Below are 24,132 nucleotides of genomic sequence, written 5' to 3' on the forward strand. Positions count from 1 at the left end.
CGCAGTCGACAAAAAAAGATATTCTGATCTCATGAAACGGACAGGCGCGTCACAAACAGACCCTAGAAGTTTGTTGTTGCTCGGCCGGCCTTAGCATCTCGCGAGTCGACCAATGATGAGAGCCCCTGAGCCCTTCGGCCCCTCTGTCCGAAGTCTGTCCCTGAGGCTCAGGCTCTCCTACGGGGACGGGGACCACGCTACGGGACAGGTGCGGCGCAGGTACACACTGTTTCAGCCCTAGGACTCACGACTCTTGGGGGCGATGCTATGTGCCGAACCGGAGGCATTGAGTTGGGGGAGTCGTATGGATGTTGGGATACCGGTGGTGGGTTAGATGCAAAAGAGCTACTCATTGAACGCGGTCTCCGCTGGAGTTCCGAATAGCGAAAGGGTATATATGTCTTCGTCTTGACCGTGGAAGGAAATCATCATCACAACCACTCTCATCACTACTACAACCACCTCTACACTTCGATCCTCCACCCAACACCAAAAAAACCCACCTCAACACATTCACAATGGCATCAATCGAGCAGACATGGAGCCTTGCCGGCAAGGTCGCCGTTGTTACCGGCTCAGGTAAGCTCAAGCATATCCAAGATCACATCTACAATACTAACTATCACCCAGGCCGTGGTATCGGAAAGGCGATGGCCATTGAGCTGGCCAAGCGTGGCGCAAAGGTCGCCGTCAACTACGCCAACGCCGTCGAGGGAGCTGAGCAGGTTGTCAAGGAGATCAAGGCCCTTGGTAACGGCTCAGATGCCGCTGCCTTCAAGGCTAACGTTGGCAACGTCGAGGAGTCTGAGAAGCTGATGGATGACGTTGTTGCCCACTTCGGCAAGCTCGACATCTGCTGCTCAAACTCTGGTGTCGTCTCCTTCGGTCACTTCAAGGACGTCACACCCGAGGAGTTCGACCGTGTCTTCACCATCAACACCCGTGGTCAGTTCTTCGTCGCTAAGGCGGCGTACAAGAGGATGGAGATGGGTGGTCGCATCATCCTTATGGGATCCATCACTGGTCAGGCCAAGGGTGTACCCAAGCACGCTGTCTACTCCGGCTCAAAGGGTGCCATTGAGACCTTCACCAGGTGCATGGCTATCGGTAAGTCGGATCATTTTCACACCCACTTCATTTACTGACGAAGCTACAGATGCTGGCGAGAAGAGGATCACCGTCAACTGCGTTGCACCCGGTGGCATCAAGACCGACATGTACCACGCAGTGTGCCGCGAGTACATTCCCGGTGGTGAGAAGCTCTCCGATGACCAGGTCGACGAGTACGCCTGCACATGGTCCCCTCACAACCGTGTCGGCCAGCCAGTAGACATTGCCCGTGTCGTCTGCTTCCTTGCTTCTCAAGACGGTGACTGGGTCAACGGAAAGGTCATTGGCATTGATGGCGCTGCTTGCATGTAAGCGGGCCTTCTTTGATAGAGCATGTTTTCTTTGGATGTTTTCCGCAGTCATGAGCTAGCATGTATTGGCGTTCTTCTCAAGCGAAGAAGATAATGAAACGTTTAAGCACACTTCATTTGGCATTGCCCATCCACTCTTACTGTGACCCATACTCACCGGTACCTGGCAAAGCAATCATCATTCACGCACCACTACATTGTGGTGGTGGTGTGGGAACTCCGAGCACGTCTTCTTTTCTTTTTCGATCCAGGCTACCTAGCTATCTTTAAGATGTATTAACATATCTTGACCGCCTCACCAACTCACGCATACTTTCGTCTTCACCGCCGCCTTCATGTCCTTTTTTGCGCCCGTGGAGAAATTGCTACCATTCACGACCATCGTAACCATAGCAGCCCCGCCTTCCTACGTTCGACTAAAACCTCACCGTGTATCTTCGTCTTACCTTGCTAGCGGCCCGCGGCACCCAGCCTCCACAATTGATGCACGTTTAGCACATATGCTAGACAACTGTCCCGAGCCTTGAGAGTAAACGGTTCAATCTTGAAGTAAGTTTTATGACTAAGTAACAAAAAACCGAAGGAATGCAGATGCGTCTGCGACGGCAGCGGTACCTAGGTACCTAGCCGTTCTTGGTTCGAGCGTGGCGCACGGACGTCGAGGGTCGAGAGATCTACCACTCGCATTACTGCGCGCTGGATTTATCGCTCCATCAACAACCGTGACTCTGTACTTCGCGTAAATGTGCCAGCTGTTTCAGATCACCAGCGATGCCTTCCTGAATAGCAAAGTGAGAATTTGAGCAGCGAGACGACCCGTCAGCGTGTAGCGAGGGGGTAATCCTTCAGATGTCTATAAGCGCTCCATCGAATCCAAAAATAGCCAGCATTACAAAGAATACCAAGAGCCACATAGAGATAGAAGGAAGTACCATAGCGTGGCGCAGTCGTCAGTTCTTAGGACTCAGCCATTCCTTGCCCGCGCATTCCCCACTATGACACAAGACCCGTTCGTGACCTAGAGCCAGGTGTATGACAATCGCGCTGGACGGACTTCTCTCGCAGTATAGCTCAGCCATTACAATGTCAAAACCCCAAGTCAGCCATTTCGATGGCCCTAGCAGGATTGCTACACGCTCATTGGGTGTCTTTCAAGCAGATACTGGAACAATTCACACCCGAAATGACTGTGTCAGACTAGGCCTGTTCATCCTCGGCATGCTACTGTGCTATTCTCTGCGTTTTTGTCACGCAGCAAGCCTGAGGCTGTGGAGCTGACCAAATTAGCGACTCAGCGCGGCAAGAATGGCACAGCTTACCGCCAAATGGTAGCATCATCACCCTGAGGCTATGTGTAGAACATGTGGAATAGTAAGTTGTTGGTGGAATTGCTACATGATTATATACCTGTAGACATTCTTCTTGGTCAACTTCATCATCACAGTACCTTCTTGAGAACATTTCCATCGCATCCTACCAGTCCTACACATTCGCAACATATCAATTCATCATTCAATATGGTCGCCATCACATCGATTACTCTGTCAGCCGCAACGCTAATCAGTCTCACCACTGCTATCCCAGCGCAGCCAGTTCGGTCTACTGGTGTAATACACCGCGTCTTTGCTGGCTCTACAACCGCCAACAATGGCCTTCACTTCGAACCTGAAAACGTCGTGGCTGAACCTGGCGATCTAATGGAATTTCACTTTCTTCCTAAAGCGCACACGTTTGTGCAATCCTCGTTCGACAAACCATGCGAGCCTCTCGGCGGTGACAACGCGATTTTCTCCGGCTTCAACTTCAACACTACTGCAGGAGAGGCGCCAAATGTCTTCACCTTCATGGTGCCAGACAAGAACCCGATTTGGTATTACTGCTCTCAGCCCAATGGTAACCACTGCCAAAAAGGCATGAGCGGTGTGATCAACCAGAACTTCAACTCCAACAAGACACTGGCAAAGTACAAGGACAATGCCGTCAATACCGTCACTAAGCAGCCTTCTACCGATCCGCTTGCTTCTCAAGTTGGGATGATTCTGCCAAACGTGCCTTTATGAGCACTTGGGTGCAGTGGTCGTGCGTCCTGTAACGGCTACCCCGTTTTTCCTTCAGGTTTTTCTCTTAGCATAGCATTTGGCGTTGACTTATTGTTACCACAACCTGTATCGCATTTGAATTGGCTTCTGACGTTTTATACTTCTTACACCTACTGTTGCTAAGAAGCTTGGTCTCTTTATGTTCTACCAAATGTTGGAACTATTATTATCACCATAGCTTAATCTATATCGCTCTATTTGGCTTGTTCAGCTCATGCCACTACTCAAAGTTATGATCAAGGGCAGCTGAACCTAACACTCGTACAGACACCATGAACAAGCAATCTCCCGACATAGATAGGAAAATCTCATACGGACTCACAAACAGAGATAAGCTGCCCCGTGTAGCAAAAGGGAATAAGAAAACGGACGACAAGCTAGTTTTCAGTGAAATTAACGGCGAGAACCTGCACAAGGGAGCTTGTTCTTGTTGTGTCACAAGTAATGCCTAAAGCTTATTCTAAAGCTGATACAGGAAGACTAGCTCCTTCTTAAGGTTGGAGCGAAATGTTCACAAGCTTACGCGATCTTTTAATCAGATACGATACCAATAGATTCTGGAAAAGTAGGTTTGCTCCTCATGGACAATGCGAAAGCTTTTTGCGATCCCATGATAAAAGATTCTTTGATATAGCCTTTGGAGACAACATGCCAATCACAACTTGCCTTGGTTTGCCAGCCACGCTAAAGTTTGCTCTTGGGTTTCTCCCTCCACAGATGCTGTCTTGTGGGCAGTTCTTTGTATGTCCCATGTATCTAATGTCTGTTTCCTAGTTGCGAGATCGCGCATCAAATATATCCTTGACTACCTTAAACCATCTTTACTTAATATGAATGTCTGCTCCAGACTGATTTAGCTGAACGGTCACCATGGCTCGTACACGGGCTACCAAAGGGCGGCCTCGACCGCCATCCCGCAACACCATTGCTAGGATCGTACCAAGACTCGAATCTACAGTCGAAGCACTCCGTGAATCAATAACATCCATAGAATTAGACAACAACAAGGTAGACAAGACACCTCTTGTTCTCGACGAAGGGCGAGCGCGTGGTACTGCAGATTTTGTGCGAGATATTGATGAAGAAGAGGATATGATAAACATCAAGCAAGAAGAAGATGATACGGTAGATCGAATGAAGGTCGCAGCACGCGTAAAAAGGCGCATTCAAGACCCAGCGCCAAAAGCTTCAGCAACGAAGAAACATAAGCCATTTCCAGCTATTTCTACTGCTCGTACTACACGTTCGAAGACTCTGACTTCCAGAATCAAACCGGACAGCATTCATTCTGACACCGACACCGATACTTATAGCGAGTCAGAACATGATTTCAGGGCATGTAACAGCACAATCATGAACACTGGTAGCTTTCGAAAGAATGCGGAGATTGCTCACATCAACTCATCTCTTGATCTCTTACGCCCATACATGGCCTTTCAGCTTTCAGTTTCTGGACTCTCGGGCAAAGCATACAAGGCTGCCCAAGTATCTATGGCATCAGTGCTTGATGTGGCAGAGAGCTTAGAGAAACAGGGAAGCATAGCTCTGATGAAAAAGCGCAACAGCCTAAGTAGCAGCGCTGAGGATGGTGAGGTTTGTACGGATCGAGAGAACGGAGCAGGTGGGGAAGAGGAGGAAGACGTGTTGCCGAGAAAACAACGAGAATTGAATGAACAAACGAGGAAGAGACTCCAGCTGAACAAGAGGAGAAAAGGAAAAATGGGTAAGGATAATAGAGACGCAGTAAGTTCCTCATGACATATCTTCTCTACCTTTCCCATTATATGCTAAAATTGCTAGATTATACGTCCCTCTTCCAGCTTTTCAACCTCCTCCGATGCAGCAACAGAGTTAGCAAGCGACACGGAAGATGAAGCCAAGTATCCACCGACCAAGTCACTCTCTGTACTCTCCACAACATCATCTTACCAGTCCCTTCACAGATCAACAGATTCAGCCGAGACCAGTTCGGTAAGTTTCTGTTTTCCGCTTTTTTTCGAGGCGAGGATGACAATGACAATGACGCTAATCAAATACAGTAGGAAGGTGAAGAAAGCGATGTAATGGAGCGTCGCGAGAAGAATGCACTGCGACGACGGAAAGCGAGGCAGCAAAGGCGCAATGTACGAAAAAGAGAAGAACGTGATTCGGAGAGTGAAGCGCATATAGAAGTGGATTTCGCAGGGCGAAAAGAGTCAGCAAAGAGAACACCTATGTTGGCGAGCCAAGAATGTGGGAAGAAAGTAATGGTAGATTTTCTCCCTGTAGCATGGTGATGGCATCTTGAACACATTCCCGTAGGCCTGTATGCGAGTATATATAGTCGTTTATCGTACTATGCCTGATTCACCGACGAGTCTCACATCTTGATCCTCAAGCCGGTGTTCCCTGTCCGTTCTGTGCCTGACCGCCCACTAGCAGCACCCATACTATCCGCGTCGCTATCATCTCGATCTTGATAATCTTCTTGTTCATCGTCCATGATGCCCAAGCCTAGCGTGCCGACTTTGAATGTATTGCCGCACCACTCGCTGAATACATCCGGATCCCACACGCCATCCTCCCTACCTTTGCCCTTGGTGCTTCTGCTGATCCCGTTTTGGTTGGCAAGGGATGGAGAGTATGACGTGTCGTACCAATCTTCATACGTCTGCGTGACAGATTCCATTACAGCTGCCACGAGCATCTCGCGTGTACGTGCGTCGGTAATGTATTCTTCCAGTTTCGATCGTAAGAACGGTGTCTCTTGTTCGATGTTCTGTCGGATCTTGCTCGTGCGCGCAGGGGCCTCGCTCGGTGGTACCTTCTTGTTGTTCTTGGTATCGATCGGAGCTGTCATGCGAGTGACAAATTGTCCGGTGAAGTCGTTAATCGCTTGACGTAGGCGCGCGTCTACTTCAGCTTTGGCATCCAACATGTTCTCTACAACTTTGGGGATGAGCAGACCGACCAGGTTGCGCGGGTTGAAGAGACCACCACGAGCACGCAGCTCCCAGAACGTGTTTGTGACACTGGAGAAGTTGTATTGGACTTCAGTTTCTGGTGTAACGAACTCTATGTCGAAAGCCACAATCTGCTGCTTCAGGAGTAGGAGGTGCGATACGAGGAAGAGAGCAGCGTCGGTCGGCGAGGCGGATTTGGCTAGCAATGTGCTGGCTTGAGCAAGCGAAAGCGTGGTGCTGTGAACAATGTGATGGGCCAAGTCGTCGAACACAGAGGACTGGGAGCATATTAGCATGGACAGGTTATGCGACCGTTCAAGAACCTACATGGACAAGCCTGTAGATTTTGCTGAGCAACCAGATCGCTTTACGCAATGTAGGGTACCAGTCTTTGAAGGCCGCTTCAGTGTTGAAGTTCCACCGCGCATCTGGATCGTCGTCCTCGACTATTGTAGGCGTCTTTGGCATCAATGGGGTGGGCGGCACTTCGGACTTGGGTTGCTTCTTGCCAGACAAGACGGGTTGGTTCGATTTCGTTCCGGAGGTGGCGTGCTTCTTGTTCTTTGCTGGGTAGTCGAGATCTTCTGGTTTGGGCTTGTATCTCTCAATATCATCCCGCAGAATTGCAAGCGATAGGAAGACCAATCTGTTTTGTGCATCTTGCAGTGCGGGATGTACAATGACAGAGAAGTCCAGCTTGTTTGCGTCAACGGGCGATTCTTCCTCTTCCTCCTCCATGTATCGTGTTTGTATCAGGGTACATAACTCGCACAGCTTAAGTATTTGCGTCTCATGGATAGTGCGTGGTCGGAGATAGTCGTAGAGAGGTTCACACACGGCTTCCAAGAAGTCGTACAATCCGCCGTCGCCGTCGAACCATTCCCGCCATAAGTCGCACTCGTCGAAACATATGCCTCGTATGTAGCTTATGCTACTCCGCGCAAAAGCTACAAGGTCTGTCGATGTGCTTGGAGCTTGTGCAATGTCTCCAATTTTCTTTGTAACGATAGGAAGGATGAGGCGGCCACGGGTGGCCGAGTAGCTCTGGTACAGCTCATTCATTAGACTCTGGTACTCTGCTTCGCCGCCTGGCGCTGCTCCAGCTGGCAGCACTGCCCGCTTCTGTATCTCGATGCCTATACTCTTCAACTCTGGGGCTCCGACGCGGAATTTGGCATATAGCAGTGCAGACATAGTCGTGTCGTTCAGTTGTCTATCCGCTATCCGCTTAGATACATCGGCTGCAATCTCTCGAAGTGCTTCGGTGAAATGAACACGGATGAGCGTAAGGGCGCGAGTGAGGAGTAGTCGGTATCTGGATCGGTACGTTTCGGCCTCACGGTGTTTGGAATGCGCCTGCATGTATTCTAGACAGCTGTCCAAATTCGCCAGCATCTCGACGAATTCGCTGCCCCGCACTATCTTGCCCGCGCCTGGAGCATTGAGCCGTTTTGTAGTAGGTTCGAGATACAGATAGTATCGGAGGTTCTGTTCCATGTCATCGGCGAGCTTGGTAATGCGCTTCTGGTCATCGATAAGGCCTTCACATTGTGTGCGAAATGCGTTTGTCTGGGCTTCGACGACCTTGAAGGATTCGGAGAGGGAGGAGAGGACATGGAGGGTGGAAGTAGTGTCAGAGCTGATGTTCTCGAGGTGGTTTCGCGTCATGTGCAGCTGGTGCTGGTAGAGCCTGTACTCGTCGTGGCTGGCTTCCAGCAGCTCGTCGCTGAGGCCGCCATACCAATCGGCAAACTCGAGCTCGGTGCTGATGTCCTCACGCGACTTCTTCTTCTCCAGTGCCCTTTCCTTCCTCAGGTGTGCGCGCACGACCGTGTAGAAGTCGCTGTACGACTTGGCGCGTCTGGCCACGGTGGCCGGTGGAGGGCCATTGAGCTTTCCGGGTCGGTCCTCATCTGCCGTCTCTGGGATGGCTTCTACGCGCTCCAAGTCAGCCTGACTCTCCTGCAAAGTACAATCATCAGAAGTGCTCAAACGTACCCGGCAGCGGATGGTGGGCTTACGTTCTCCTGTTTGAGCAGGCTCTCTCTCCGGCGGTGCTTGCCCTTTTCCTGGGGCTTGGCTGTGCGCGGGACAAAGGCCGTGTACCACGAGTCTGCCTCATACATTCTCGCGCAATTCGGATGCTGGCGGGGTTCTTGTCTGTGGACAGCAAACACGACGACGCCAGCTTCCACATGTCGGAGCTCGGTGATGCTCGTGGGGGTGCAGCGGATGGCGCCAGTCTGGATTGGTGCTAGCCTCGCTGTCAACTGTGGAGAAAGTCTAGAGCGTCATTGATCACGCCGCTACGATTTCGAGAAACTATCGTAGCTGTCCAATTACCAATGCTCCAACTATAATCGGACCTTTGGACATTGTTGCAAATGTCGTTCTCTTGATTCAACCAGACACTTTTGGGTCGACACTGCTACCACTAACCCACAAGTCTCGACATACTACACCATGCTCAGCACCAAATGTGTGGCACGCGCATCCCTACGAACGCCTCATGCCCCGCGGCTATCTAGGCACATAGCGACCAGACCCCCGCCATCCCAGGTCCGCACAGCCTCGCATCCGTATGCACAGCGACGACAACAGCATTTCGTCCGATCCATAGCTACCGTCGGCACGCTCTGGGCCACCGCCACCGCATGGCAATGGTGCAATGGCGAGTCCATCATACGAGATGCGCACGCTGAAGAGCAAGAGGAGCCCGAAATAAAGTTTGAAGCACCCCGGCGGCAGGCCACATCGAGCGACGACAACAGGAACATCATCAGCTCACAGCACCTTCAGGTGATAAAGAGCTGGGAGAATCCTGGCGTGTACACATGGGGCTCAAATGCGGGCAAGGTCGTGGCACCCGACTCAGACGAAAGACACATAAAGACACCAAGACGGCTGGCTTTCTTTGACGGAAAGCTGCTGAGAGATATCAAGCTGGACAGAAATTTCGGTGCTGCCATTGACGAGAAGGGCGATCTCCTACAGTGGGGCACCGCCTTCGCCAACGATATCAAGGAGCCTACCAAGACTCTTACTGGCCACAACCTTACATCACTGGCCATCTCACGCGATCGAATTATTGGCCTTTCCAAGAGCGGCTCCGTATACTCTATACCCGTCTCACAGGCGGAGCAGAAGGAAGGTCCCAAGCCGCCATCTGGGTCCTGGATCCCCTTCTGGGGCGGTTCCAACAACATCTCGTACCGAAAGCGCACGCCTGAGAATCTGGGGTGGAATGAGCGTGTTACAGATATTGTCTCTGGTCTAGAGCACGCCCTCATGCTCACGTCTTCCGGCCGTGTCTTCTCGTTCGCATCAGGCTCACAAGACTTCCCTAGCAAGGGCCAAATGGGTATACCCGGTCTGTCGTGGGAGAGTCGACCGCCTGGGCCTTTCGACATTCCTCACGAGATCACTACGCTCAAGGGCTTCCCCGTCAAGAAGATCGCTGCTGGTGACTACCACAGCTTAGTCTGCGACTCCGAAGGACGCGCTTTTACTTTTGGCGACAACACCTCTGGCCAATTGGGCTTCCCGTACAATGCCGAGGCACAAAGCGTTGACGCTCCATCCCTACTCCCAACACAAAAGCTCTACTCTGGCCAGGTAGGCAAGGTAACAAACGTCTTCGCTGGCGGCAACACGTCCTTCCTTGCTACCGAAGCGACCAAGGGCAACAAAACCACCGCAGACACCTGGGCCTTCGGATTCGGTCTGACAGGCCAACTAGGTACTGGTCGATGGGTACACACACAGGCAGACCCCGTCAAAGTCCCTGCTTTCTCCGGTCTCTTCGAATGGGATGAAGTCAAGAACACTGCAATTCCCATTCGCCTGTCCACCATCTCTGTCGGCGCAACACATGCTGCCGCCATTCTCGACAATGTCGCCAGCGTCGCTGTATCCGGTCGATCGAGAAAGCTTACAGACAACGATACGAACTGGGGTCGCGACATCTTGTTCTGGGGCAACAACGAGTTCTACCAGATTGGTAGTGGAAAGCGGAGCAACCTAGCCACACCAGCATATATCCAGCCACTTGACCAAGCTGCCGAGCTAGAACGCGCTGCGTCTGCCGGTGGGTTCGGAAAGCAACTAAGAGAGAAGGAAATGCATCGGTTCCAAATTACACCAAGGAACAAGGTCAAGGTCAACGGCCGGACAGTGGAGTTTGAGCAAAAGGTAGAATGCGGACGTGGATGCACTGCTGTTTACTCTGCTATCTAATTTGCTAGTCAAAGCCCCTTTTGATTCTTGTATATATACCTCCGCCTTTTAGGGCGCTCATCGCTACGTTTGACGACATGTTGTAAGATTAGGTTCAGGATACGCGATATCTCTCTCAAACCAAATAAGAAGTATTTGATAATCAAGATCATATCATCATAACGATGGGTGAATCCACATATTCGCTAGCGCGTCTTCATGACTAGACTCTCAGGGTCGGGTATAAAACTATGCTCCGGATATTGGCGTGCGCACATCGTGGGCCTACGGACTCCACTCCTCATCAACCTGAAATCGGAAGGAAGCGTTCCACGCGTCCACCCGGTCAGAATTCTGGCACCGACGAGTAACAATGACGTTTGCGTCATCACGCGTAGGACTATGCACAGTATGACGGAAGGCAATTATATGAAAAAAGAAATACTATTGCGAAAGCCCAACGAGCGGGATCGCAAGTAAAACCCTAGCTAACTTCTGTTTCATACGCAAGCATACAAGCGACAAGTTTGACCTTTTTCTCTCCTATGATGTCTTCTCCATCTTCCGACTCCCACATCCCAAAAACGGGTGACCGTAGCACGCTCTGTTCTTCCATATCCCGCTTTCTTGAATCACATTCTTCGCTTCATCTCGGCGGAGACGAAGACTTTCACGCTGAGCGGAGAAAGCATCTTGAAGTCTTTGGTTTTCACAACATCCCAGAAGACAAGCAACATGCCATTGGGAGAGTAGAATTTACGGCTGTGCGAGGCCCGCATGGAACGATTCCAGTCCGAGTTCTGTATCCGAAAAGCGAAAAGGCAGAAGGCGAGAATGGGGCATGGGTATATTTCCATGGCGGGGGTTACACAGTAGGAAGTGTAGATGAGTTTGAGAATGGGTTGAGGCAGGTTGCTGAGGAGAGTGGGGTACAGGTACATCATGTTTGAAGCCAAGAAATACAAGAAGATGAAGAACTAATCTGACCGTTCTAGGTCTATGCAATCGACTACCGTCTCGCACCAGAGTTCAAATTCCCAACCCAACTAGACGAATACGACACCGTTATCGATTGGCTTCAGGGCGGAGGAGGCAAAGCACGAGGCGTTCACCCTGATCGTGTCTGTGGCGGCGGCGATTCAGCAGGCGGAAACATGACAGCAGCAATCTGTCTCCGACGCCGGGATCAAAAGAAGAAGCCACTGGCAGCTCAGATCTTGCTCTACCCCGAGGCGCGCCTTCCCTTTGATACTCCTGCAGCTACTAAAAATAACAGCGGCTACTACCTCGAATGCAATGGAATCTTCAGTTTCGCAGACCACTACTTGCCGCGTGGTACGCCGCCTTCGCATCAGTACATTTCGCCTGGTATGCAGAGTCTAGATTATCTGAAGGATGTTCCGAGGGCGAGTGTGTATACGAGTGGCTTCGATCCGTTAAGGGATGTGGGTGTCGAGTATGCGAGTAAATTGAGAGAGGCTGGGAACGAAGTCAGGTGGAGGCACTATGGTGATATGACGCATGGGTGGTTGCAGATGGGCGCTTGGAGTGATGAAGCAAGGAAGGCGATTGGGGATGTAGCAGGAGATTTGAAAGTATTCTGTTATGGAAAGTAGAGTCGAAATCGAATAGCCACCGAGCGGCTGATAAATGTTGAATGACTGCATCGACTACATGCCTGTGTCGATGTCCTGACTAGCTAATTTGGGTATATGGTACAAAACGTGCGCAGCTACATGACTTTTGGTATGAATGTTGTGGTTCTGGAAGAATAATTCGCAAGGTAAGAAGAGAAAAATGTCGATGCTTCAAAAGGTATAAACAAGAACGGCATACGCTACTACGAAGATGCGAGATTGAACGGTCGGAGAAAGAAACAGGCATCCGAAAAATTCCCATCAGAACCGGCCGAGATCAGAGGCTGGTATATGACAGAGTCTTTAAAGGCACATGCGCCGAATCATCGCTCTCGACTCGGCTTCAGAGAGTTCATTGCCGTCGATGTTGATGCGACCTTCTTCGACCTGAGCGAGATCTGGCTTGACTAGACCATCATGCAGATACCTGAGGAAAGAGAGAAGCTGTTCCTCAAAAGCAGCATATGGATGCCGTTCCTGAGCTGCTTCTATCGCTTGAAGACTTGACTGGGACCGGTCTCGTGGCAGAAGCTCGCTGACGTATTGTTGTTTGATCCTCGTCCATTCGCGGTTCTCTTCTCGGAGGTTGCCTTCAGCGCAAAAGAGTTTTCGCATAGCGGCTACGTCAGCTGGTTCTTCCGCCCAGCGCTCGACACCAGGGCAGCCATACGCGAAGATGGTGTTGAAAGTCTCGTCGCCGTAAGCACCATTGCGAAGATATTCGCCTATGACAGCTTGCAGCATGAATTGCCCTGCCAAGTCAAACCATTCAGAAGTTGGGAGCCAGTCATCATCCAGGTTCACACGGGCGGCCGTGAGTTCGATGAAGACTGGCAATAAGCAGTGGAGTGAGGGTGTACCTGCTACATCAGTCACCCATCTCCTCTGATCTGGAGGCATGCTCAATGCGGATGCAAGGGCTGATCGGTTCTCGTAAAGCGCGCCATCGGATAAAGGAAAATCTTTTTGCTGGTCGAAGGGCTGTTGGAGTGCAGAAGGATGCTGAGTTCGTTGTTGCCAGTACTCGCCACGGCTCTTGTTCTGTTCACGAAGACTGTCGAGTGATTCCTCGGTTGTCCATGTCTCGTCATGGTGCAGTCTGTGCGTAAAGATTAGGGCGAACTGCAACAACCGGGACCGAAACGACGCCTTGGGGTCTAGACGTCGGCCATGGTGCCTGTGACCCAAAAACGTTCTCCAGTCTTCATTTCGTCAGTAAGTGCTACAACAAGGAGATCATGTCCGTTCATACCAGCGGTCATGTTGACGAGTGCATTGGGCAAATCGGAATGATAAGGGTCACTGCTTGTTCTCCATTCGAATATCAAGCCAATGGCCTTGTAAACGAGAAAGTCCAAGATAGTCAAGTCGACATCGAACTGGTCTTCTTCTTCGTTTTCCATCCGACGGGTAAGATTCAAGTACCCTTCCCGAGGGTGTCGGTTACTGTCGTAGATGTTTGCCATGTTTACTTGCAGGGGGCTGGAAGTTGTGTGGGAAGTGCGTGAGGCAGTCAACATGAAAGGTAGGCAGATATTTATGTAAATGAAGAGCGGAAAGGACAGTAAGAAGCAAAGGCGTAGAGGGAGTGGAGGAGAGGAGGCACGACAGGGAGTGATAACAAACGGTTATAGAAGTCAGGATGTGCCCTCTAGACCCCACAGTTAGCCCACTCTGCAGAGGACAAAGACAATAGGCGGCAGGCTGGTTCCAGGGTAGATTTCATGCGTCGTGACCCGAGTGTTTGTCTCGCTGCAGGGGCAGTTTCCCAAGGCATGCGCAAGCGAGGCGAAGGAGTTCACGTCAAACAGACAGGCTGAGTCGCGGAACAAGAGGCTCCACCGGCGTCGGGTCTGAGCAACTGGAGGGGAGCGGAAGAGACCGCACCTGCATAGTGGCTTCCCTTCTGAGACGACGGCGCCGTCGGAGAAGTTGGGTCAGCAAAGAGCGAAGAAAAAAAACGGCAACTCCTGTTCGCATTCAAAGTGTCGCATGTGCTGTGTAAGCGGGCTAGCGCGAGGTACCGGTGGATTGATCGCGCATGCGCCCAAAGCCCGCGGAGTGCGCGGCGATCGTCCATGCGCGCGCCGACGCCACCAGCATTCACCACCCCACCCATCTGCTCCGACACCTGACTGAAGCTTTGAGATGCGCGCCCGTCCACGGCTGCCGTTGCTTGACCATGCTGTCTAAGAAGTCGTCGATACTCATTTCGTCCTACACTAACCTCAGTCCCCTATACTATACTCACGTCCCGGGCTGCTGCCCTCCACAGCCGCGGAAGTCATGCCGTCATACATTCCCACGTCTTGAGCCCGCACGACAACGGCGCAGCTACGCCCAGCATCAGCATGTGCCCGCGTACCCCGACGACGTAGAGCTGCTGAAATGGCCAGATGCCGAAAAACCACACAAAACACCCACGCCCTACCAGATTCTCAAATGCAGAAAGGGCGATGCATACACCAAGCACCGCTTCTATGCCCTCGTCAAGCTCTACCACCCCGACCGCTGCCATGCCTCGGCCGCTATAGCTCAGCTGCCCCTTCACGTGCGCCTCGAGCGCTATCGAATGCTAGTCGCTGCACACGACATCTTGTCTGATGTCCAGAAACGCAAAGCGTATGATGCCTGGGGCCACGGCTGGGCCGGCCACCACCAGACACCCACCGTACCCCGCCATAACGACTGGAATTATGATCCAAATCGCTGGGCCACGGACCCGCGTACCAATGCGACATGGGAAGACTGGGAGCGCTGGCACTACGAAAACGGCGGCGGCGGCAAGGATGACGCGCGAACCATCCAGATGTCCAACTTCACCTTCATGGCCCTCATTTTTGCCTTTGTAAGCATAGGTGGTGTCGTGCAGGGCACCAGGTTTAACACCTTCAACAACTCAGTTATTGAGAGGCGGGACCAGATACACCGAGAGGCGAGCATGGAGTATCGGCGGAGTAGGAATGCTACCCTGAGCGCAAGTGGAGATCGCGACGAGCGCATACGCACCTTCCTGGAGCATAGGGAATCGACTATTGTTGGCGAGCAATCCTACCAGCGCTTGCTCCCGCCTGCCGACACCTGCTCGCCAGAAGAGGTCAGGAGGCAGTAAAATGAGCACATTCTGGTGCCCAAGACAGACTTTACTATACCCTACCAGCACATTTTGGTGCTATATCGTACGACTGCTATTACTTTCGCCGCATAAATGGAGCTAGGGCGTTTACTTCCTGTACATATGATTCGGCAGGCGGCATGCAGGCGCGCGGCGGGCATATCCTAGCCGTCATGCGCTCAGACACCACACAAATTCAACGACAATCACCAGCAGTAGATCCGCCGCCTTTGTGATCGTGTAAACTTTTTTCCACCTCTAGCACCCTAGTCGGCCATCGTAGGACGCCGGTCGAGCAGAATACCAACACTGGCAATATATCGAGGAAGATCTACGCCAGAAGCAGCATAGCTTCCGCGTCGTCGCGTACACCCAGGGTCCAACAGAGCCTCAAACACTGCTGCAACTGTGTCACGGAGATCCAGTACCAGAGTATGTTCCAGCTTGGCAATAAGCGAAATTTCTCAAGGGTAAGGTATATGACACAAGTTTTATTACTACATCTATGAGAACGCATGAATGCTCGCGCCACCAATGCTCCATCTCAACGTTTACCGATGACGATCGTTGAATCGTTGACAACTGACGCGATTTTAAGTTCGCAGCACCTGACATACTCGCCTATAGCTGCACCTGTGCCAACGACTCAGGCCCTACGCAGCCGCTGGGCGACTTGTGGCGTGAGGACGCCATTCCTGATGTTGTCAAACTTTGAGTCCGGGTACAGGAGCCAGTTGGAGGACGACTCAATGCCTGCGCCACTTCCGCCGCCGCGCATTTTCTCAATAACCTTTTCAAAAGTTAGCACACAATTCATCTCCACCATCTTGCGCATGCAACCTACATTTTGCACAATGCTCCCGGCGTTATCCGTCTTGTCACCGCTGATCTCCCACCACATGGCGCCACCCAATTTTTGTTGCGCAATGTAGTCAACCTTCTTCAGCGCCATGGCCACAGTATCGTAGCTGACAAATGTGCCGCTTCCCTCGTCATAGCTATAGGATGCACCAACCTCCTCATCATAATACTCTTGTGCACCTGCTACCGGTAGGTCCTTGAAGTCATAGATGCCCTTCTCGAACGACCCCTCGCCAGTACTGTCGAATGACTTCCCTACACCTTGAGTATTGGTGAAGGAGCGACCATAGAGCGGCATGCCAAGGTTGAGTTTGGAGGACGGAACGCCAGCAGCGTTGTAGGCGGCCAGGACAGAAGCTGTATTGAAGGGTGTGCTCAGGGGATTCGACGTTGAAGGATAGAGATTCGAGTTATGGCCGGTTTGCTTGTCCCAGGAACCAGCGTAGTCGTATGCCTATACTCTCATCAGCTCATGTGCCTTTGCGACCGGGAAACAACATGCTTACCATCAGGTTTATAAAATCGGTAACTTCGCTTATTTCCCTCAAAGGCAGATTCCTGTAATTCTTCTCACCAGCCGGCGAGGCAATCGTCAAAAGGAACTTCGGCTTCAGTTCATATCCAGAGTCGTCCTTATGCACGAACTTATCGGCATATTTGTTCATCTGGCTCCTAATCTCCTTCAACAGCTCCAGCCATTGATGCCCTTGCTCTTTGTCCTTAGGATATTCCCAATCCACGTCAATCCCATCAAAGCCATAGTCGCGGATCAATTCAACACAAGAAGATGCAAAGCGCTGCCGGCCTTCAGCCGTAGCCATAGGGCCGTCCATGTGCTTGTTTGTGTTGGTATATGTCCATCCGCCTATGCTCAATAGCACCTTCAAGTTCCTGTTCTTGGCTTTCAGAATCTGGAGCTGCTTGAGTGATCCGTACAAATTATTTCCCACATCGTTCCAGGAATCGGTTGCATAGTGCTTCTCCGCATCGGCGTATGAGTCTGTCAAGAAGACGGTGCCATCAGGCTTGTTATCAGCAAATGAGTAAAGCAAATGGGTCAACCGCTTTGCTGGTATCTCTTGGGGCTGGAAGTTCCGTGTATAGATGTCCCAGCTCCCGTAATAAGCTACTGAGCGGTAGCCAGGACGAAAAGGGATGTTAGGGTCAGCAGGGATAGTATCGGTTGATGAGGTTTGCGATTGGGGAGTCGAATAAGAAGGTGTGCCTGGTGTTGAGGACTGCACTTTCGTTTGGCTGGTGGACACAGAAGACGGAAAGGGGATCCCGGAAGTGATGAATGTAGTGTAGTGACTCGACGGGCTGAATGTTGAGGTGGGGTCGCTGGGTGGAGCAACAGCCGAGTATGCTGTAAACAATGGAGAAGTAACTTCACCTGGAAACTATACCCATGGTCAGCATGCTAGACTGTCTCATTTACGATTGGCAGGTGAACCAGTCTATACCTACCACGAAAACCTCCATCAACGCATAATCCCTCTCAAGATTCTCGATTCGCTCCAGCAAGCAGTCTTGATCACATTCATCTTGCGTTTGTTGGACCAAGCCTCCTGCAACAAGTAGGAGTCTCGTCATACATATTCGCGCAGGCAATGAACGTGCGTACTAATCATATCATCAGTCTTCCTGTTCCTTCAGTCATTTTCTCTTTTCTGACATACCAGCATTTTGCAGATTCTTCACTCAAGTCAACGGCCAGAGTAAGCAAGGGAATTGTGATGATCGCCCGAATAGTAATCGCAGTGGGTCGCTCCGCCTTTTAACCCTCCGCATCTCGCGCATGGTTGTCCCCATCCCGCCTCTCTGCCTCCCATGCAGCGGATATTTGTGGAATCTGCATTGCTTGGATGTTCTCCCCGCCTTTCCATTCCCCATATCACCTGTTTGGTACATATTTCCCGAGTGTAAACCATGGAGCACTGCCTGTTCCTAGCAAGGGTCTTGCTGGTTTTGGTAAGCAGGGTCTGGGTTGGGGTTTGGTACATGCAGCCAAGCCACCGAAGAGGTAACATAAGAGCAAGAGATCTGGAACAGGTGAATATAGATACATCATGTGTATGCAAAACAACGGGTTTTGGGGCCGGTTGGTAAGTGCGACAAGCATGGGCAAAGGGGTGGCGTGGTATGGTTGTTGGGGATACCGAGGCACCTATAAGCTTCTCTTACAGGTACCGGCTAGAGGGCGAGGCTGGTATCCGGATGAGAAGGGTTGTTGTAACGTGTGTTTCTCAGGCGTGATGCAAATCTTCGCATGTTCAATGTCTGCTTCGTTCGTACCCGCTCATCTTCAATTGCCGCTGCACCTCCTTCTTGGTTCCTCGTCTTAAGTAAACCAACACATAAATGACCACAGTCAAAAGCGCAGCGGATGCCTGTACAATACCGATATACCAACTCGCACTCTGCTATTGTGTCATTCGAGTCCTTTCCTAAAGCTCTGCAGTCTATTCGACTTACCTGCACGTTGCAATATCTGCTGAAATCAATATCGCCCACAAATTCTTTCTGGATCGCCCTCGCACCTGCACTACATGTCCATCCCCAGAGATCGTTACTCTTTCCGTTCTTGTTCTTCTCCGCGCGATACAAGCCTGCAGCTACACACCATACCACGAGGTTCCCAATGAGATTGATCCAGCTGAAAGTACTCGTAACGACGCTTGCTACGTTGGCTTTCTCAATGCCAAATTTATAAGAAAACATTGTTGTGAAATTGAGCAGCACGGAGACGGCCGCAACGCCAAAGTACATGTATGTTGGCCATGCGCGCGTGTTGTGAGCCCAGGGTGTACGCGAAACGCTTTGGCCGCTGGGAAGTGCGACGGTGCGGTAGATCGTTCGTGTGCTGAGGAACTTGTAGAGGGTGAGCGCAGTGGGAACAAGGACTGCGATGGATATGAACAAGGCAAGGCTGCGAGATACGATGCGTAGTTTGCGTATGCGCGTTTTCAGGTGCTCGAGTAGATGTTAGTCTCAATGTCATCATCCTTGTAGTGCTTCTTTGTTGAGATTGACGTACTCTGTCTTCGATCTCGGCTTCTTTGAGATCCTCCAAATCGGCATATGGTAGTATTTGGCTGTCATATGTAGACTGGAGTGGCATTGAGTGAGATGCCATGGAGGATGAAAATTCTGAGGAAGTCATGGTCTGTGGTAGCAAATGTTGTAAGTCTTGCTCTTGTGAGGCAAAAGACGTCGAAGTATGGTACGTATGCGCAGCCATTTCTTCTTTAAATCACGACAAAGAAATTTGAGTAGCTTTCCAAAGAACTGGAAGTTTTAAAGGTTTTGCGTGGCCTTGCGCCGCATTGCGTCCTCCTACTTGTATGGAGATCATCGTGGTGATCTTCATGCCGTTACATCAGCAGCTTCAGCTGTACCAGCTCCAAACGGCAATTGACTGATCGCTTCGCAGATTGCGTCGTGATGTATCAGCGAAGCTAAACTGTAGCGCTTACAAGCCGCAGCTTGTGGCTGCCGTTCCTCTGACCGTAAGCGGTATCGGGGTGGTGGCTTGGTAGATGCTGATTCGTCGAGTCAGCCTCAGAGTATGCTTACTGATGGCGACCCTATTTATAGGAGTTGTTCCTCGTTGGCGCAGTCCCGTTGAATATTGTTTTCAGTTTTAGGAGTTCATGATCAAGTGGTATCCATGGACTTCATGCCCTTGCAGCAGATGCGTGACGCAAAACCGGAAAGAGGCACCGGCGCACAAGACGGTTAGTTCCAATTCAGATTCAGGCCATGTACAGGTTACGACTCCTGAACAGATTTTGCCCTGTTATCGGTCTTTGTGGTGCCTGCTCGGTGTAACAGTTTGTAACCTTACGGTGGGCACATATTGCAGGACAACTGCTCCGAATTGTATAGTGATGATGTCGTAATTTTGGCCCACAACTCGCGTGAAACAAGTTCATCAGCCTCTACAGGCGTCACAATCGTCGCTGTAGGACAGAACGCTGCGTGAGGCGTTCTTGGGCTTCTTCTATGCGTCTTCGTCGAGCAGACAGAACTCACGGATGCCCTTCTAGCACTCTAACTCTTTTTCGACTGGTAAATGATCCAGGCCAGCAACTGTTTTCACCTTCTCCTCACTATACAATACCACCCAATCGGAAGGGTAGTATCATTCTTCCATGTGCGTCGGATTTAGGCATGGAGGCATTCAGACTTTTGAAGATCTTCAGAAGCTGAAGGTTATGCTCGTAAGTCTCGCGACCAAAGCCCAGGCCTCTTCAGTCCTAACAAACTCCCAGTGGTCATCGGAAATGCGTTCTCGGGTAACTGTAGGTATCGTTATTATGCAACTTTCTCAACGCTCGAGATCCGGACGAAATTTTGTTTACTAAACATCTCCACGCTGATCCCTGGTGAGGCAGATGGCCTCTACGGACAGTACCCGAAGAGCTGTTTTCAGCGCTCGATAGTCATCTCTAGTGCTGGGTAGAGAGCCGCGATCTGAGTATCGACGACGAGTATTACATGCATGATGCGCTTTAAACCGTCCTAGCCAGCATCTGTGTTCGTGTAGTTGATTTCGGGATTGGAGGTCAGGTGGAATGCACGAGGGCTTAGGCTGTATGCTGAAGATATTCCTTCATGGTGTCAAAGTTGGCTCTTTACAGGTTCCAAACAATCGATTCATTGCAATCAGTGGCTTTGAACTGATTCGAAGCTTTTGCGAGTGGAGTCGTTACCCTTACTGTGTCATGAAGAGTCACAGGAGCGACTCACTCGCTTGAATGTTCGGAGCCACTTCGAAATGACTAGGCCGCATTTGGATTCTGCAACCAATGCATCATTGCATCAGGCTGAACATTTTCATGACATTGATTCGATCAAACTCATTTAGCCTTTCGATTCTGCCACCAAAGCACTTCACGGGAGACGTTTGCTCGATCCCGAACACTCGCTTTTACCGCTCAACGCGCCGTCTCATCAACGCAAGGGAGATTACAGGGAACAAGCAAAAGATGGTTTAGTGAACAGCTGCGCAGACCAGGACAAATCGATCGACGGAACGTTTTGCACGCGAAGCATGCTGCAGTCACAATGACCTGTTGTTGGGTTTCTCTCCACAGTCCGCAAGCGTCCGCGTGGCCCTCGTGTGTCGGAAGTGGGCTGTCTTTGACGGTCCCTGTTGGCAGTCGCAAAGTTTCACCAGCCCGGGATCTCGGAACACTTGGCAGAGCCAGACACACGCTGCACTTGCAGGTCTACGAGCTTCCTCTTCCGTCCGACGACTGTCGCTGCAGACTCCCATATGAGAAAGGCATGTCCTAGGCACGGCATATCGAACTATCAAAATACCCGCTTGAAGTGGACCCATTCCACTTCACAAAATGACACTTGGCTCCTAACCGAACGTTGAAAGCGCCTTAACATTCTAGGCTCCGACGTAACGGGTGCACAGCCATAATTACCGAGGCGTGTTGCATGCAAGAAAACAACAGAACTCGTCCGGATAGGGCTTCGAAAAGGCCAAGGAACCCGAACCAAAAAAGGCGGGGAAGAGTAACGGTTTCATCAACAGCCAGTAAATGCGAGCTCGATTACTCTTCTGTGTGAGACAAGGACCTAATCGGAGCTCTTATCCATCCGTCCCGCGCGCGATTAGTGCGCAATGACGATTCCGAGGAGCCAACGGGTCGTGAACAGGTGCGAGTCGCATGGACCAATTCGTCCCCATCCTTGCGGCAAGTTGCCTAAATGAACGTTGCAAGCGGAAGCGCCAGATGGACCCTGTTGCATTAGTGACAGGGCGTAGTTGATAAATTCCCATACTTAACCAGGTGAACTCATTGATAAGTTGCTGGTCACCAACAGTACCCATTGGTCTGCACCCACCCTTTCTCACAGCAGAGCATCACCTCCAAAATGCACAATACTATCCTCTTAGCAGCTTGGGCTGGCGTGTCTTATGTTCTCTACAAGATCATCTCTTCGATCATCATCTCACGCCGCCATGCTGCTGCCGCGCGTCAATTGGGCTGCTTGCCCGCCCATCCAAAGAAGCAGTCGCCGCTTGATCCCCTCGGAGTTCAGAACATCGCGGAGATACTCGTGGCGGATAAACAAGCTCGTCTGCCGCAGTATCTGAAAGAGCGAGTCGATGACGCAAGTGACAGAGAGGGCAGAGTCATCAGCACGTTCCACCAGAACATGATGGGTGCCGAATCTTTCTTCACGGTCGAACCAAAAAACATCCAGGCTCTGTTGGCTACGCAGTTCAAGGACTTTGGACTAGGAGAAAGGCGAAATGGAAACTTCTTTCCATTGCTTGGTCACGGCATTGTAAGTATTGCTATAGATTAGGCTACAAGCATGTCAGTTGCTAACATAGGGCAGTTCTCTAGCGACGGCGAGAAATGGGCACATTCAAGATCACTACTTCGGCCTCAGTTTGCGCGAGACCAGGTGAGCGATCTGGATCTCGAAGAGGAGCATGTGCAGAATATGATGCGAGTAATTCGCACCAACTCGGACGGCTGGACAGACGTTACAGACCTCAAGCCGCTCTTCTTCCGTCTGACCATCGATAGCGCCACAGAATTCCTCTTTGGCGAAAGTGTCGATTCTCAGCTTGCCGCGCTGCCCGACTACAAGTCCAGCAAACCCCCAATGGCTGTAAACGAACAAGACTTTGCCAATTCATTCGACAAGGCCCAAGGCACCATCGCCACAGCTGGTCGATTGCAAGAGGCCTACTGGCTCGTCTACAACAAGGAGTTCAAAGAACACTGCAGACGCTGCCACGCATTCATTGACCATTTCGTCCAGCTTGCACTATCGAAAGACAAGAGCACCACTCAGGAGAAGTCACACGGCAAGCAGAAGTACGTCTTCCTTGATGCGCTTGCAGAGTCAACCCGCGACCCCATTGAGCTTCGAGAACAATCCATCTCAATCCTCTTAGCCGGTCGTGATACTACAGCATCGCTACTGTCATATGTCTTCATGGTGCTGTCACAGCACGAGGATGTCTTCAAGAACCTACGTAACATTGTCCTGGAGTCGTTTGGTACCTATTCCAACCCACAGGAGATAACATTTGAAGGGTTGAAGTCGTGCAACTATCTGCAGTGGGTTCTGAACGAGACTCTGCGTCTTTACCCAGTGGTCCCTGTCGATGGTCGCCGTGCCTTGAAAGATACCACTCTACCTGTCGGCGGCGGCCCAGACGGCACCGGACGTGTCTACGTGAAGAAGGACACGCCGGTAGACTACAGTGTATACATCATGCACCGTCGTAAAGACCTTTGGGGTGCCGATGCTGACGAATTCAAACCTGAGCGCTGGAACGGCAGGAAGAGTGGATGGGAGTATCTCCCTTTCAACGGTGGTCCAAGAATCTGCATCGGCCAGCAGTTTGCTCTGACAGAAGCTGGTTACGCCATTGTCAGGCTGGTGCAGAGATTTGAGGCCATTGAGGGTGTTGGGAACACTTGGGAGCCAACAGAGAAGGGTGGCATGGGATACGTTCGAAATGGGTTGAGCTTGACGACTGCACCGGCGGATGGTGTCAAGCTTCGAATGAAGGAGGCTAGGGAGTAGATGTGTTCAACGCGGGAGTTGGGGCGCAATCATGGGCTGCTTATTTTCTAAGCCTCTCATTCGATGCAATGCTGAGGGAGCTGCAGATAGTCTATTGGCGCATCTTGATGTGCGCGAAGAAAAAACATTTACAAATTACTTTTCTCGGTTATATGCAACGTCCAGCTGGACTTGGAATGAATGATATCCTAATTTCAAGACTCGGCATGGCAAATAGTGAATTGGATGAATCGTGTAGAGCGTGGCAACTCCGCAGGCCGTGGCGCTACG

General features: G+C 51.1%; 10 protein-coding genes across 10 annotated transcripts; 7 read left to right on the plus strand and 3 right to left on the minus strand.

Moving 5' to 3' along the window:
- Nucleotides 1-518: 518 nt before the first annotated feature.
- Nucleotides 519-1,422, plus strand: J4E82_000877 (uncharacterized protein; the record flags this gene model as incomplete). Its single annotated transcript, XM_051727197.1, has 3 exons — nucleotides 519-579; nucleotides 631-1,107; nucleotides 1,157-1,422. 3 exons carry the CDS (start codon nucleotides 519-521, stop codon nucleotides 1,420-1,422), a joined length of 804 nt encoding a protein of 267 aa, XP_051593004.1.
- Nucleotides 1,423-2,938: 1,516 nt separating this feature from the next.
- On the plus strand, nucleotides 2,939-3,481 carry J4E82_000878 (uncharacterized protein; the record flags this gene model as incomplete). Its single annotated transcript, XM_051727198.1, has 1 exon — nucleotides 2,939-3,481. One exon carries the CDS (start codon nucleotides 2,939-2,941, stop codon nucleotides 3,479-3,481), a length of 543 nt encoding a protein of 180 aa, XP_051593005.1.
- Nucleotides 3,482-4,390: 909 nt separating this feature from the next.
- Nucleotides 4,391-5,278, plus strand: J4E82_000879 (uncharacterized protein; the record flags this gene model as incomplete). Its single annotated transcript, XM_051727199.1, has 1 exon — nucleotides 4,391-5,278. One exon carries the CDS (start codon nucleotides 4,391-4,393, stop codon nucleotides 5,276-5,278), a length of 888 nt encoding a protein of 295 aa, XP_051593006.1.
- Nucleotides 5,279-5,879: 601 nt separating this feature from the next.
- J4E82_000880 (uncharacterized protein) lies at nucleotides 5,880-8,588 on the minus strand (the record flags this gene model as incomplete). The annotated part of the gene is made up of 3 exons (XM_051727200.1): nucleotides 5,880-6,740; nucleotides 6,790-8,424; nucleotides 8,484-8,588. The coding sequence occupies 3 exons, from the start codon at nucleotides 8,586-8,588 to the stop codon at nucleotides 5,880-5,882; spliced, it is 2,601 nt and encodes an 866-aa protein (XP_051593007.1).
- A 337-nt stretch (nucleotides 8,589-8,925) lies between these two features.
- Nucleotides 8,926-10,698, plus strand: J4E82_000881 (uncharacterized protein; the record flags this gene model as incomplete). The annotated part of the gene is made up of 1 exon (XM_051727201.1): nucleotides 8,926-10,698. One exon carries the CDS (start codon nucleotides 8,926-8,928, stop codon nucleotides 10,696-10,698), a length of 1,773 nt encoding a protein of 590 aa, XP_051593008.1.
- Nucleotides 10,699-11,079: 381 nt separating this feature from the next.
- J4E82_000882 (uncharacterized protein) lies at nucleotides 11,080-12,293 on the plus strand (the record flags this gene model as incomplete). Its single annotated transcript, XM_051727202.1, has 3 exons — nucleotides 11,080-11,086; nucleotides 11,551-11,612; nucleotides 11,673-12,293. The coding sequence occupies 3 exons, from the start codon at nucleotides 11,080-11,082 to the stop codon at nucleotides 12,291-12,293; spliced, it is 690 nt and encodes a 229-aa protein (XP_051593009.1).
- A 324-nt stretch (nucleotides 12,294-12,617) lies between these two features.
- J4E82_000883 (uncharacterized protein) lies at nucleotides 12,618-13,780 on the minus strand (the record flags this gene model as incomplete). Its single annotated transcript, XM_051727203.1, has 2 exons — nucleotides 12,618-13,516; nucleotides 13,567-13,780. The coding sequence occupies 2 exons, from the start codon at nucleotides 13,778-13,780 to the stop codon at nucleotides 12,618-12,620; spliced, it is 1,113 nt and encodes a 370-aa protein (XP_051593010.1).
- A 716-nt stretch (nucleotides 13,781-14,496) lies between these two features.
- Nucleotides 14,497-15,426, plus strand: J4E82_000884 (uncharacterized protein; the record flags this gene model as incomplete). The annotated part of the gene is made up of 1 exon (XM_051727204.1): nucleotides 14,497-15,426. One exon carries the CDS (start codon nucleotides 14,497-14,499, stop codon nucleotides 15,424-15,426), a length of 930 nt encoding a protein of 309 aa, XP_051593011.1.
- A 649-nt stretch (nucleotides 15,427-16,075) lies between these two features.
- On the minus strand, nucleotides 16,076-19,453 carry J4E82_000885 (uncharacterized protein; the record flags this gene model as incomplete). The annotated part of the gene is made up of 5 exons (XM_051727205.1): nucleotides 16,076-16,219; nucleotides 16,274-16,744; nucleotides 16,797-17,690; nucleotides 18,766-19,263; nucleotides 19,328-19,453. The coding sequence occupies 5 exons, from the start codon at nucleotides 19,451-19,453 to the stop codon at nucleotides 16,076-16,078; spliced, it is 2,133 nt and encodes a 710-aa protein (XP_051593012.1).
- Nucleotides 19,454-22,185: 2,732 nt separating this feature from the next.
- On the plus strand, nucleotides 22,186-23,862 carry J4E82_000886 (uncharacterized protein; the record flags this gene model as incomplete). The annotated part of the gene is made up of 2 exons (XM_051727206.1): nucleotides 22,186-22,602; nucleotides 22,657-23,862. The coding sequence occupies 2 exons, from the start codon at nucleotides 22,186-22,188 to the stop codon at nucleotides 23,860-23,862; spliced, it is 1,623 nt and encodes a 540-aa protein (XP_051593013.1).
- Between the last annotated feature and the right edge of the window lie 270 nt (nucleotides 23,863-24,132).

The sequence above is a fragment of the Alternaria postmessia genome, assembly GCF_024291825.1.
Source record: "Alternaria postmessia strain BMP 2775 chromosome Unknown scaffold_3, whole genome shotgun sequence".
Lineage (NCBI taxonomy): Eukaryota > Fungi > Ascomycota > Dothideomycetes > Pleosporales > Pleosporaceae > Alternaria > Alternaria postmessia.